The 13797-nt window shown below is 41.3% G+C and overlaps 1 protein-coding gene across 1 annotated transcript; it reads right to left on the reverse strand.

The window, feature by feature from the left end:
* Nucleotides 1-174: 174 nt before the first annotated feature.
* cfap65 (cilia and flagella associated protein 65) lies at nt 175-13682 on the reverse strand. The gene is made up of 35 exons (XM_042426412.1): nt 13542-13682; nt 13199-13281; nt 12168-12355; nt 11892-11994; nt 11297-11463; nt 10732-10940; nt 10140-10276; nt 9827-10052; nt 9412-9680; nt 9133-9327; nt 8810-9048; nt 8541-8697; nt 8196-8327; nt 7727-7981; nt 7491-7630; nt 7258-7342; nt 6993-7139; nt 6677-6842; nt 6433-6561; nt 6096-6309; nt 5765-5893; nt 5446-5536; nt 5214-5299; nt 4911-4977; nt 4573-4683; nt 3918-4109; nt 3483-3641; nt 3153-3296; nt 2882-2998; nt 2566-2685; nt 2419-2469; nt 1888-2108; nt 1538-1675; nt 1006-1353; nt 175-848 (listed from the first exon to the last, which is right to left on the reverse strand). The coding sequence occupies exons 2-35, from the start codon at nt 13277-13279 to the stop codon at nt 806-808; spliced, it is 5256 nt and encodes a 1751-aa protein (XP_042282346.1). The 5' UTR covers nt 13280-13281; nt 13542-13682; the 3' UTR covers nt 175-805.
* Between the last annotated feature and the right edge of the window lie 115 nt (nt 13683-13797).

The raw sequence follows: 13797 nt of genomic DNA on the forward strand, positions 1-13797 counted from the left end.
ATAGGAAACACTGAGAACAGTTGTTAGAAAATGTGCAGGGGCCATGCTTGTAAATGAATATCAGTGATCTGTATAAAAATATTCTGAGTACATTGTACATAGACAATGAATAATGTCTGTAAAGATACACTCTACTGTTCACCATTAGCATATAGACAAATACAGCAACGGAGATAAATTTTTAATTAAGGCTTTAGATTGAAAAATGAGACATCAGTAAACCTGATATGCAAAAGCTAAAACGTGAATGTTTTGCAAATGCTTGTTTGCAGTGTGTATAGTCGGTTAATGAAGTCACACAAAATCAACATTTGAACATACGCTTGTCCTCAGGCATATCAAATAATTTGTCTTCAGTTTTATGTGCAGTGTAATACTGCAGTAGTTGTGTTGTTATTATGTAATACAGTTTTGCAAGACAACACAAATGTGATAAGAAACATTTAGTATGTAGAAATGACTAGTAGGATGGAATCTCTTTAATTACTGTCCAAAATATGTGGTAATGACTTACAACAGAACCGCACAAATGAAATGTTTCTGTTAGGAGCCTGGTCACCAGGTAATCGCTCAGGAGCAAAGATAAAGCCCAGTGAGTACAGAGACATAGGGCTAGGTAGGAGAGACACATGAATAAAGCAAACATTGGATGGCACTGAGTGGGATGGTATGTGGCAAGTCAAACTGAACATACTGATGGGCTATAAGTTGGTTTTCAGTGAAAACAGAAGAGGGAGATGGACCTCTGGGACGCTGGTAGATGGTGAGGCTCCAAATTAATTTCCTGCTGGTTTCTTTTTGATTTTCACATTTTCTCCTCCTCCATGGCTCTGGACACCCTCCTGGTTCTGATGGAACACACAATATGTTAACCATATCGTGTAATATTTTATATCTGCTTAGAGTACAGATTTCATTTAGGTTTCATGCAACAAATACACCATGGAGTTACCAATGCCAAAGCTAAATGTGTGTGCATACTGAACAGCATATGTCTGTATTTACCTGGCAGAAACAGGTGGCAAGATAATTGTGCGGGGGTGCACTGTAAGGACAAGCTCTCCTCTGACAGCTTCCATCATCAGATTCTGGAGGGTGTTCAGCAAAACATCTTCAATCATGTCAGCAGGCACATGTTCAGTGCTCAGTGTGGTCTTTGTTTGGAGTCTGTTCCCTGAACATCCTGCAGTCCCATCATTGTCCACTGGGCTGTGCTGTTCTTTCAGTTCAGCCTTTGTCCCGTTCAACAGATCTTGAGGTTGGGGTGTAGGGGGCAGAGGTGGCTGGTAGGTGACGGGCCTGGACGCCAAAGTAATCAGAGACTGAGCGAAGGCTTCATCATCTAGTATGCCCCTGGAGTATGGGAGGAGGAGAGAGGGAGCAAGATTAAATACACACACACACACACACACACACACACACACACACACACACACACACAAATACACCTTATTTCTTGTCACAACTGCTCTAAACCTAAATGTAAATCCAACCATCACCATAAAAGCTGAATATGAGTCTTTACTTTATCTGTTACCTGAGCAGAGAGTCAAGTATGTATATGAGGATGTCTCTCTCAGGGCGGTGGATGTGTGTCTGTGGAGGCAGCCCAGCAGGGAGGGGTGTGCTGGACAAAGTGGTTTCAGGCCTCTGGGACTTGACTGACTGGAGGCACCTTAGTAAGGCAGCACAGATGAAAACATTATTGCTACAAATGCAATGGAGATCAGGGTTTTCTGAAACCTGATCTTCTTCTGTTTAGCAGCAGTCACAATTTATTTCCTAAATTTGAAATACATTTCATGTGTAAACAGATTTATAAGGGACACTCAAAAGTCTGGATTTTGCTTGGTGATGCTTAGTGTGTACTGTCAAATAATGCTTTACCTATAATGCTTATTGAACTGGTCAGGGAAGTGTGTGAGGAACTCCAGGGTGCCATGGGAGCGTGCCGTAACCTCCAGATGCAGCAAAGCAGGTTGAGGAGGTTCAGGACTCTTCCACACTTTCGTTGGTTCTCGATGCGCCCGCCGTTCAGCTCTTGTTAGCTTGGTACATATAGTGCCCAAGGTTTCACAACTACTACTGGCACAGATAGGAGGAAGAGTCTGGATGTGAGAGAAAGTGAGACATAAAAGCACAGTCAAAATAGAGCAGTGCATCATAGACTCTCAAAGATTTCCATTTTTTCCTGCATTATTTATAAATTAATGTGAATAATGTGCTATAATAATCATACACAGGTACCTTGCAATCTTTTAAATGGTTTTATTTTCCTTTGGTAGTGTTACACTGCTGCTGTTTGTATATAGTCATAAAAATACATAATCTATAGCAGTGAAAAACTGCATCACAGATACTGTACACCAGGGATGAGAATGAAAATGAGATGTCTCATGTTAAAATTCTAAGAGTCACCTTATATTTCCTGAATTGTGGCCCTTTTCTTACGGGAGCTGCTACAGATTCCTGTAATGAGACAAAGGGTGAAAGCTGTGAAGATGACTGTCACATTATCATCAAATATATGGCACTTTGTTTGAGTTAGGATCTCATCTATCAAACCCCTTGGCTCTCTGTAAGGTCTTTGTCCATAATAGTGAATTCATCGTGCTGTCTCTTTTTCTCTTGCTCCCAAAGCTGCAAAGCATCATGATACCGAACCAGTGCTGCTTCCTGAGTAACCTGGGGATTGAGTTGAGAGGAGAGGAGAGAACAGAGCAGAACAGAGGACAGGAGAAGAGAGGAGAGGAGAGGAGAGGAGAGGAGAGGAGACGAGAGGCAATAGTTTGCCAAACCAGGACTAAAATATCAGTCAATATTGGACATAAATTCACCAGGCCCTTGCCATTTTATTTCTGCACTAGCACTGTTGTGGTACCTGACAGATGAGATCTAGCCGATAAATGGTGGGGTAGTCAGTAGAGGTGAAGGTTAGGACACAAAGGATACTCTCCCCTGGACAAAGACTGCATTGCTCTGGATGGATCTGCACCACCTGACAAAACACAACACACAAACCTGGTTAGTACCTGAAATTCTGAATAGACGTGGCACACACAACAGGGAGAGTCAGCTTGTTTCTTTCTCAAAATGGCGTTATTAACACACATAAAACATTATGCAGAGACTGCAAATGCACTTTCCTGTACCTGTTGGTTGCCCTGCGTGGCCAGGTCCCATGTACAGTGGACGGTGTCTCTGCGGGACATGTTTGTGAGGAAAAAGATTCTTGAAGATCGTGAGCACACAGGGATGTCGCCTAGAGAGACACTGTCTTCGGACAGGAATACCACCTACCAACACAGACACACACGTTGGGATGAACGCGTATTTACAGCTACAAATGGTCGCAAACACAAAGGCAAGAGGACTTATGAGGACTAGACTGTTGGTATTTTAGCAGAATCTGAATTATGTTAGATTCAAATGAAAATATGTTGAAGTGTGTCAGTCTCTGTTTGTTTCATAGCTGCTCTCACCTGTCCTGGGAAAGGCACTCTCTGCACACAGGGTACAGTTGGCCCAGCATCACTGCATTTAAATGGGTTTGAGGAGCCCAGTGCTGGAGATCCAAACCCACATCCCTCAAACCTAACCAGTGTGGAGTCTCCATCTTGGATGTGGATAGGAATATCCATCTGGTAATACACAACAACAGACAAGTCTCAAAATCACAAACTGAGTTTCAGTAACTGAGTTTCTTTGACAGCTTGATTCCTAAATTGCTATGTGACTGACTAAAACAATGCTACAAAAGAGAAAAATACAAAAAAAAAACTGCAGTAAAATGGACATTAACATGTGACCACAGTTACAACTGGCCAAACTGCTTCTATAAAGGGCTTTATAATGGGATGAGAGGGGTATTGTTAAGAAGAAAGCAGAAGGTAGGCAGAGTATGGCTCGATTCATACATAGTATATCTTGGCCTCCAGTGGTGAGAAGATAAACTCCAGCATGGCTGTCTTCCCTGGTAGGACGATTCCCACTGGATTGAGGCAGCACAGCACTGGATGATTAAAGTTGTCCACCTGTAGCTGTGACAAAACAGCTGTATCCACTTCATAATGGACTGGCACTGCACCACCATTGTATACTTCATACACCTACAGGACAACCAAAGATGAACATATTTTAAGTGAGTCAAGTTTTGTCTACCTTTTTGTCTAATGTTAACAGGTGTGTAGTTATAGGTATAACAGACCAAACAAATGTATTATGGAAAGTCTGGGAATAGTACAAAAATGTAATACACAAAATCAATTTTGTTTTTGGAAAAAATAGCTCAGGTAGCTCAGGCTGATACTGTATTTACCAATTTATCTTTGTGTGAGAACAGTAAAAAGATTTTTAATTGCTACTTGGTGGATCACATCTATGTTGAGGTTCCTAATGGAAAACAATCCTGCAAGTTAATTATCTGGAGAAATCTGTGGAGGCTGTTGCACTTAATATGAGTTGATATATGAAATATTATATGATAAGTGTGCGATATACATTTCAGCTAACTGTAAATAGGTGACTCATACAGACTTTATGTTAAGGCTTAATGAGAAATCAAACACACACCTGGGTTGGAGGAGTTGAATCCCCAATAGTTACAGGGGTGAAGACATGTTGATTGGAGGCGAAGTGGAGATACGGTCTGTCTCTCTCCACTGTCACCCCCTGGAAGTTCAGCTGCACACAGAAACACAAGTACATCAAGTTAACAGACCATACTTAGTGATATATCAATTTACTGCATTCCTCCAGCTCTACAGCAAGTAAATGAGACAATACTGGAATAGCACAACTAACAAAGAAACAATTTATTTTTGTTCATACAGTTACTGTTAAGCAAAATGTTATTGCTGTTTTGTTAGCATAAATAGTCTCATGTAAATTTATCAAGAGTTGTGCCTCACCAAGATCTCTCTGCCATAAGAGAGTTTGAACACGATGGGAAACTGATCTGCCCCAGCAAATTCATGGCTGTGAAGGACAAAGTTTAGATTATTTTGGGATCACATTATTAGTATAATCACATATCTAGAAGGTCTGCCATTCTGCTAAAATGACATCATTTGTCATCATTTCAGTTTCCAAATAAACCTGAAATGTCAGAATAATCAAATAAATGCATTACAGCTTAATCGCCACTGCCAAAATGACAAACTTTTCTGACTTGGACACCAGTCTGTGTTGTTTCCTGTAAAATAATCTCTGACCTGTAGCTGAATTGTACTGCCCTCTGCTGGCCAGGGAGCAAAGTTCCAGAACGGGGAGAAATGCTGAAAAGCTGGTTTTCTTGGACCTGCCAATAAGATGAAAATATTTGTGCTTTGTGTCGGTATTTTTTTTTGAAGGCAAAATGTCATATCTGAAATATCTGAATCACTGTGGAGATGGTGATATTTAAAATTCCTTCATGTTTTTAGATAAATACATGACATGTCTGACCTTCATCTGGTACAGTTCAGTGCTGCTGAACTCTCCTGTCTCGGCCCAGTACTCCAACTCTATCTGTTGATCCTCTGGAAACAAGAATGTCCTAAGAGGAAGCCAAACATCAATAAATCCTTAGAACACTCTTTTCAAATTCTTCTCAATTTCTTTATTTTCTTTCTTCTTATTTTCATCAGTCTATCTATTGTATCTGCACTGTATACATAAACTGAACATTTTAACAAAAGTAAATAGAATGCTAAACGCAATTATCCTTGACTTGGCTTAACTGTATATTATATATTCTGTACTATACAGTCTGTTTTTTACTCACCAGTCTACAGGGATGGAGCCAGGGTTGTGAAACATCAACACGATAGTAGAGGGGTGTGAATTCAGGGGAGCTGCACTGAAGTTAAAATCCAACAAGACTTTGGTAAAGACAGAAGGACAAGAGCGCAAACTAGAGACAGGAAGAGAAGACAAGGCCAGGGTGTTACAAAGATATTCAGTTTTATTTCATAAAAAAACAATTCAAAGTAAGATTGTAAAATTGGAATGTATGAATTTCAAGACCCACAGTAAGCTATCATGGTCTTCTATTTTTTCTTTTTTCCCCAAGTACAATTCCAATTTCATTGGGTATAGTATATTATGCCCCTGACCTGTGCCTGGTGGGGGTTCTGTAAGTGAGTTCTACAGTGGAAGGGTTGGAGAGCAAGTGCTCATTGAGGCAATCCAATGAGAAGAGTTTCCACAGATGCACTTTGTTGAGCCTGTCCACACTGCCACTACTGCATGCATCAGTCACCTGTAGGGTGGGGAACACACCCTTAGCACGCACTTCACACACTGCCTGGGGAGGGGATGACACAAAACCTAGAGAGAGAGAGAGAGAGAGACAGATGGAGAGAGACAGAGAGCTTAAAGAATCGAGTAATAGAGAATGAAATAATATTATGCATTGAGTAATGTGTGTGAGAGTATGTTTTTTCTGTCTACCACTGGAGTTCAGTGTCTGGTAGTTGATGGTCCACAAGTACTGGGCTCGTCTGTGTGGCCTGACCGTGGATCGGAGCAGCACTGTGGTATGTGAGGCGATGGTTCCCCTCTCACAGTCCAGCTGCAGGACTTAATGGATCAGACAGGACCAAGTTAGTGGTTCAACTAGTTATGATCAGTGGTCATTTTGATATGAACGGATTAATAACTTAAATATACATAAGAACACCACAATAGAGAATACCACTTGGCTCAGTTTTAGGGTCATAAATATCTTCCTCATCCAGTAGTATCTGCTGTACAGAGAGACAAAAGGTGACAGGACAGGGGCTGTTGTTCACCAGAGGAATCTCAATTGACCGGTAACTTCCAACCAGAATCTCCCCCACATCTACAACTGCTCTCTCTGCCTGGGGAGTAAACAAATATTGCTTCCAGATCAACACATGCTCTAAAAAGGTGAGTGGAACAATCATTTGATTTTACTTGAAAAGTGACAGCTCAGATGAACATCACACACACACGCACACATATGTAACAAACCAAGATGAGAGTCACACCTTGATGAAGCCTATGGAGCCCGTTCCCACTACTTTGAGGGTAAGGTGTGATATGTTGCATTCAGGAGTCTGGGTCGGCCAGAAGGTGAGAATAGGTTTGAGTGTGTATGTTTTCTCTGCCAGAGGACTGAAGGACCATGTCTGTACCTGTAATGTCAAGAGGTACAAACAATAGCAAAGACAGTCAGTTGCTCAGTAACTTTCTTCAAGAAGTCACAAAATCACTGTCTGCATAAACTTGTGTGTGATCCTTTCAGTCTCTCACTGAGCTCTCATTGGGATGCAGTTCACCAGCATCTGGTTCAACAAAGATAAGCTCCTGGTCTGACTCTGGAATGCTCCATTGGAACCTATCATAAAGGATGATCACATAAAACCAGCTGTAGACAAGATTAATGATGATTGGATAAACAAACAATACACTGAAAATGTCAGAAATACATAACCAGAATAACAACCTTTGGATAACAACCATTATAAATCAGACAAACAATTAACCGTAGAGGCAGGCGGCTGAGGTTCCTGAGGTTTTGGGTGCGCTGAGTCTGTGAGCCCACAGCTGTAGGCTTGAAATATATACTGCTGTTTTCTTCCAGAGACACACAAAGCTTTTCCACCACCCTGACAACTGTCACTTCCTAAAGGAGACAGAGAGAGATGCACAGATAGAAAAAACATGCAAGCACAGTGTGGGTGTGTCTTACTCTTCTTGTCCTCTGTGTTCATGTGTGTACCTGTGTGTGTTTAGCTGCATTGAGCTGCAGTTGGAAACTAAATCCCTGTTTGGGACTGTCTTCTGTGGGAGTTGTTCTGAGCGTGAGGATTTTGTGATCCCCTGGCTGGATCAAACCGCAGCTCGGCACTACAGACATCGATGCCAAGGCGGGGTTTGAGTTGTGGTGTGGGTCCAGACAGAAAGTGAGCGGCAGGTCTCCAACATTCTGGAGGAGTACTGTCCGATAGCAAAGAACACTCAGGCCTGGAAACACCTATAAAGAACAAAATATTACATTTAACCGAGTATAGTCTCTTAGTGTATATCAGCGTTACAATGTGCTTCATACTGCTTTCAAAAGAAAGTTTTAGCTTGACAGTTGTTTTCTGAGGGAAATGATGAGATGCATCAGCTGAAATACCACTGTCATCTGTTATTGTTTATTGAGATTATGGCAAAAACTCTTCTTTGTAGTGCTTATGCCTCACCACTTGATGGGGCTTAAGGGAGCAGCGTGGGATAAAGTGCTCTTTGCCTGGCTGGAAGGAGTGGCCAATGACTCTGACAATCACACACCAGGGCGGATGTAGCAGTCGCTCCTCAACGTGATGATTGTCTTGCTGCATCCAAACAGGTAATAGTTTAGTGGAAGCAAATGAATACAATTTGATAGTTGTAGTCTCAACAGATACAGAGGACAAAGGATAGAATACACCTCCAGATAACAATGATAATAATGAAATTATTTACTTTTCGCTTTATTCATTCAAAAAAGCAAGGCACCATTGTTTGTTGTGATGGATTTTTTTCTGTAGTTTATACTCCATTATTACCTTATAGTATGCAAAGCACTCCAGTTGACCTCCGTGCAGAGTATTGAGCTGTTTGGGGTCATATGTCACTCTGAATGAAGTGGACTTCAGTGGAGCCAGGTCACATGATGAGGGAGAGATAGAGAACGGAGATTCTTGGGCAACAGTCCAAACCAGGCTGGAAAAGAAAAACACGCAGTAGAAGCCATACTGTATGGGGCAAGATATACAATAAAACAGATATTCTAGAGAAGAAGCCACAAATAAAAGACAGGCAAGTGGTTCTGTACCTGACTTTCCGTCTGGTGTGATTGGTGATGGAGACAGCCTGAGAGGAAGTGGATGAAGTAGACAAGGAGGAGGGTATTTTGTGATTAAACAGCAGCTCATAGGGCACCACAGATACACGCGGAGACAATGAAGACAAACTGGAAGAGAGAAGATCCATGCCCCCCAAGCAGAATTGGTAATAGTCCTCCATGGGAGTGCTCAACACAACAGCAGCACTGTCTGGTCTTTGGTTTGACTGCTAAAAAAGTGACACAGAGGAAAAAAACAAAGTAAGCAAAATGGACAAAAAGACATAGTAACACATCTGTCTTTGGCACCTTACCTCCTCCAGTGGACAGAGGACCCTCTGCTGGTCCAGTTGTATATTATGGTCTTGCTGCATGGCAGTGAGAGTGTCCGGTGGGTCTTCGCTGCGGTTCCAATGAAGCCTGTCCAGAACCAAGTGTTCGGGTTTCAATACAGCTGGTTTCTGGCACTCTGAGTGACACGTACCAATCAGGTCAAGGAACACAGGGTCCTAAAAGAGGAGATTGATAATGTAAGACAGTAGATTGAATCAATAGTCTTAATGATGTCTGTGTTCACATTTATGTTCTCCTACCCTGTGCAGTATGAAACATGCCACTCTCCTGTGGTGTGCAAAAGGCTGTGTGGGCCTATACACTGCTTTCAGTGTTATACAGCTATGTGGGCGTAAAGTGCCACTCGCTGGCTGCATGCTGAACACACTGTGCCCGCTACAGTCAAGGTCCCATTGGTAGATAGCCTCAACAGGTGAAGAATTGACCAGTTCCACTGTCTGTATTACTGCTCCTCTTTCTTCAACACAGCCAAAGTCCACCACAGAGGAAGACAAGGAAACTTTGGGACCTAGTTACAAAAAGAAATATTTTTATACACATTCCTCTGATTCTAGATTCTAAAAATTCCCTTCCCTTTTTCATAAAAAAAAGTTAAAGAATACACTAACGCATTTATTCATTCATTGTATGTTTGTCTGTGTGTGTGGTCCCTACCTATACAGTTTCCAGTGAGTTTGAGCAGGGTTTTGTTGAGTGCCCCTTTACAGTTTAGAGACAAATACTCAACAGAGACAGTATCAACAACAGCAGGAGTATAGGTGACTGTAGCCTGTAGCGATCCTCCAGGCGCCACGTTACCCCTGGTGATATCACAGTTGAACTCTGACCCCAACAAAGGCACTCCACCAGAAAGTCTTGACAGAGAGAAAGATGCAGTTACCTGGAGGAAAGAGAGGGAAAGATAGATGAGAGGGGAGGCCACTGAGAGTGTATATGTGCATTTGTGCATATTTTGGGTGCCACTCACAGGGGAGGGGTTAAAGATGTCAAAGTATTTCTGCAAACTTTGGCCAACTGCCACAGAGCCAAAGTGCAGCACTGGACCACCCTGTTCTTTTTCATTCTTGGAACTCTTACTTCTCAGCTGAAGACATGGGTATTTGGCTGTCAAGGGAAGCAGAGGAGAGACAAGAAGCGAGTGAAGGAGTATTAGTTCCTTTCCCCCTCATCTTCTGACAAACAGTATTCTGACAACTAGGGTTGGGGTTAGGGTTAGTGTTATGGTTCAATCCATAATGCAGCGCTATTATGTTAGTATATAAAAAATAAAATTGCAGTTTAAATAAATACACAGTCAGACCTGGTGAAATCAGTGTTCATAAACATGAATATTTGCATTTTGTGCTTCCCAACCAAGCATACTTAAATTCACAGGTCTTTTTTAAATTTTACTAACTTTACTGATGTAACCAAACCATAAATCAGCTTGAAAGCTATTTACAATCATATTCTTTGATTTCGGTAGTGGACAATTTATACAATTTATTTATATCACAAACTGTGTCCCCAACACTAATTGTTAAGATACTGATTTATGTGTCTGCCTATGTTAACGGTACCTAGTCCCTGCAGGAGCACAGTGCAGCAGCTCATTTCATTGTCCCCCTCTTCTCCAAACCTGCAGTAGGCCTGCTGCTGGTACACCAGTGCTTCTTGTGGGTGGAAGATGACAGTGATGTGACACCCTTGGCCGGGCTTCAACAGGCCTTGCTCAGGCCCCAGCTGGAAAGGTGCTGCACACTCCCACTGGAAGCATGTCTGGAGTTTGCTGAGTGAAGAGTGTATGCAGGAAAATGGGGAAGATAAAGAAAAAGTATGGAGGGAGAGAGGGATTGATGAAAATAATTAAAAGGAGAAAGAGGAGAGATTTTAATATAATTTGCTTTTCTCCAAAAATGCATTTAAAAACACGAACATGCAAATACTTAAAATATAATTATATAAAACATATTACATATACAGTATGTATACTCATTCACTTGAATGAGAAAGTGTGTCCAAACTTTTGACTGGTACTGTATATACATTATATGAATAAAGGAATCCCTTTCCTTTCCTCATTCACTCCCAGGTTATTCATTCCTCCTGCTTTTTCTCATTTTTTTCAAACATTCTAATGAGTACCTGACATTTTTGAGCAGGAAGGTAGTATGTGTGGAGTGCTGAACAGCACAGATTGGCAGCAACACAGAGTCAGGCACCTCCAGGGCATGACAGGGAATGATGGCACGGAGGCATACTTGGAAGCTGCCATCTTTACTCTGGAACTCAACGGTGTCCTCATACTCACACTGTCCCAAGTAGTCAGACAGACACACAAACCATTACACAGACAGACAACATTTTAACAGGAGAGGCAGATCATGTTACATATCTAATACTTTTATATGAGTAACAATCTTTCATCTTTTTATAGCCATGTATGCTTTCTGAGGGGATGTGAATGATTTTGTTCACACAACTTTCTCTGCTCTGAATGATACAAAATATGACACTTTAGCAATGTTATATTATGGTGTAGATAGGAGTTGTTTTGGAATTATTTAGAGTTACAGTATATGACCATTTTTTAATGGTAAGACTACAAATACTTGGGACGCCTGTGGTCCAGGAATACAAAATGTATACTCACATTTGAAATCCCTGGGGCACAACACTTTCAAAATACTGGTACAATCTATTAATATATGCCATTCTGTTTAAGATTGTGATGTGTTACCCTTTGGAGTGGTCTAAAGGTGATTGGTATTGAGAAAGAAGTCCCTGGGCTGACAACAATTATCTGGGGAATCAAGGTGGTGAAGAATCTGGACACTGGAGGTCTGTGAGGGGGCAAAGACAGGATATGTTAGCCTGTGGATACCCATCAAATTTATATTGCTTAGCTTGGGAGTAAACAATAAGCTTTGACCTGTGTGTGTTTGTGTGAACACTAGAGCTAGCTTATACAGTATGTGTATCTATACATATGCGTGTCTGTGTGCTTTTGTTAGACCTCAAGTGTAACTTCTGCGGCTTGCTTTGAATGTTCTTTATCACTAATGTCTTGGTGAACTCTTTCCCCAGGTCCCATTCCTCCCAGACCAGCTCTGGCCTCGTTTCCAGTCCTAGGAAGCAGCATTTTCGGCTGGACGCTTGTCGCAGGTGCTCTGCTCCCTGTTGCCTATGCTTATTCCCTGAATGCTGCCAAGTGAGGCAATGCAGAAGATGTAAGATTTGGAAAAAGAAACAGATAAATGGCTTTAAAACTCTATACATTGAACCTTTAGTATTTAATACTTATTGTAACTGAAACAGCCATATAGTGACAGCTATTGCAGAAAAAGCCACATTCTGTACAAGCACTTAGTTGCTTTTCATACTTGTGAAAACATTGTGGGATAGAACAGTAGAAAAATATGGCTTTTTTATGAAAGTGTCATTATTTCAAAACTAATAATTAATCCACAGATGAACAAATGAGATTAATTTTACTACAGTGCAATGTCCACTGTCTGTAGTCTGTCGATTTGTAAATCAGAGCTTTGTTTTTTTCTTCTTTCCTCTCCCATTACATGACCATGTCATGACCCCTCAGAGATATCTGTTGACACTTAGGAGAGGCTCAACCCCTAGGTTGGGAACCACTGGACTAAACCAGCTAAACATATGTAAAGCAGTTCAAACTGGCTCCACCTCCAGCAGCTACAACAGTAACATGCTGCTTAAATACTGATGCTTCAGTGTTAATAATAATTGGTCAGAGGCACCAAACCACTACTGAAATACTTTAAGTATATTTTGCTGCTAATACTTATGCACTTTTACTTAAGTAGGATTTTTCATGCAGGACTTTCACTTATAATGGAGTATCTTTACATTGCTGTATTGGTACTTTTACTTAAGTACCACTGCAAACCATATTTTTACTCAGCGTGGGATCATTTTACACACAAGTTCAGCACACAGACAGTTTTTGTCTGTTAGGCTACAAAAAGAAAACAGGCAACAAATCATTGATGATGACGAGCTCTTGCAGGTGTTTACTTTGATACCCTTCCCCGAGGTGGAGGGCTTCCATTGTGCGCCTGATCCCAAAAGGTCTGGACCCCGAGCCTCAGCTAACATGACTGGAGAAAGAAACAAAATACAACAAACTATGATACAGTATGGCTGCAAATTCCGGAAGCTGTTTTTCGTGGACCGTGTTGATGAGGATTTTAAGTCTTACTACAAAATGACAAATTTCATATTCCAGCTTCAGTGTAAGCCAATTATAAAAGCTAGCTAAAACACTCATAAAATACCTTATAAACTGAGACGGACAATTACTGTAACACAGTTTACTGCTTGAGAGCACGGTTGGTCAAACCGACAAACCCGCACTTACCTCATTCAAACGTTATAAAGCTTGAAAACAATCACAACTTATTGCATTTGAGTGGTGAAAACCCCGCTAACAACAGTCACCGGGCTAGTTTAAGGAAGTTTGTTGTCCACTGCGTTTCCTTGGCAACGAAGAACTGTTTGTATCGCGCTAGAAATTAGCCTACGGCAGGCCAAGAAGGACATATACGTATCGCGAACTGGCAGAACTCATAATGGGTAAAAATGAGATAACGACTTACATACTTTAACCCGCTAAT

This window comes from Thunnus maccoyii, chromosome 11, assembly GCF_910596095.1.
Source record: "Thunnus maccoyii chromosome 11, fThuMac1.1, whole genome shotgun sequence".
NCBI classification, from domain to species: domain Eukaryota; kingdom Metazoa; phylum Chordata; class Actinopteri; order Scombriformes; family Scombridae; genus Thunnus; species Thunnus maccoyii.

Excerpts from the sequence above, each read along its gene's own strand:
- cfap65 (XM_042426412.1), bottom strand. The coding sequence starts at position 13,279 with ATGTTAGCTGAGGCTCGGGGTCCAGACCTTTTGGGATCAGGCGCACAA. Across the intron at positions 7,343-7,490 it reads CTCAGCCGCCTGCCTCTACG|GTTCCAATGGAGCATTCCAG; the intron begins GTTAATTGTTTG and ends CCTTTATGATAG. Across the intron at positions 1,354-1,537 it reads ATACTTGACTCTCTGCTCAG|GGGCATACTAGATGATGAAG; the intron begins GTAACAGATAAA and ends CCCATACTCCAG.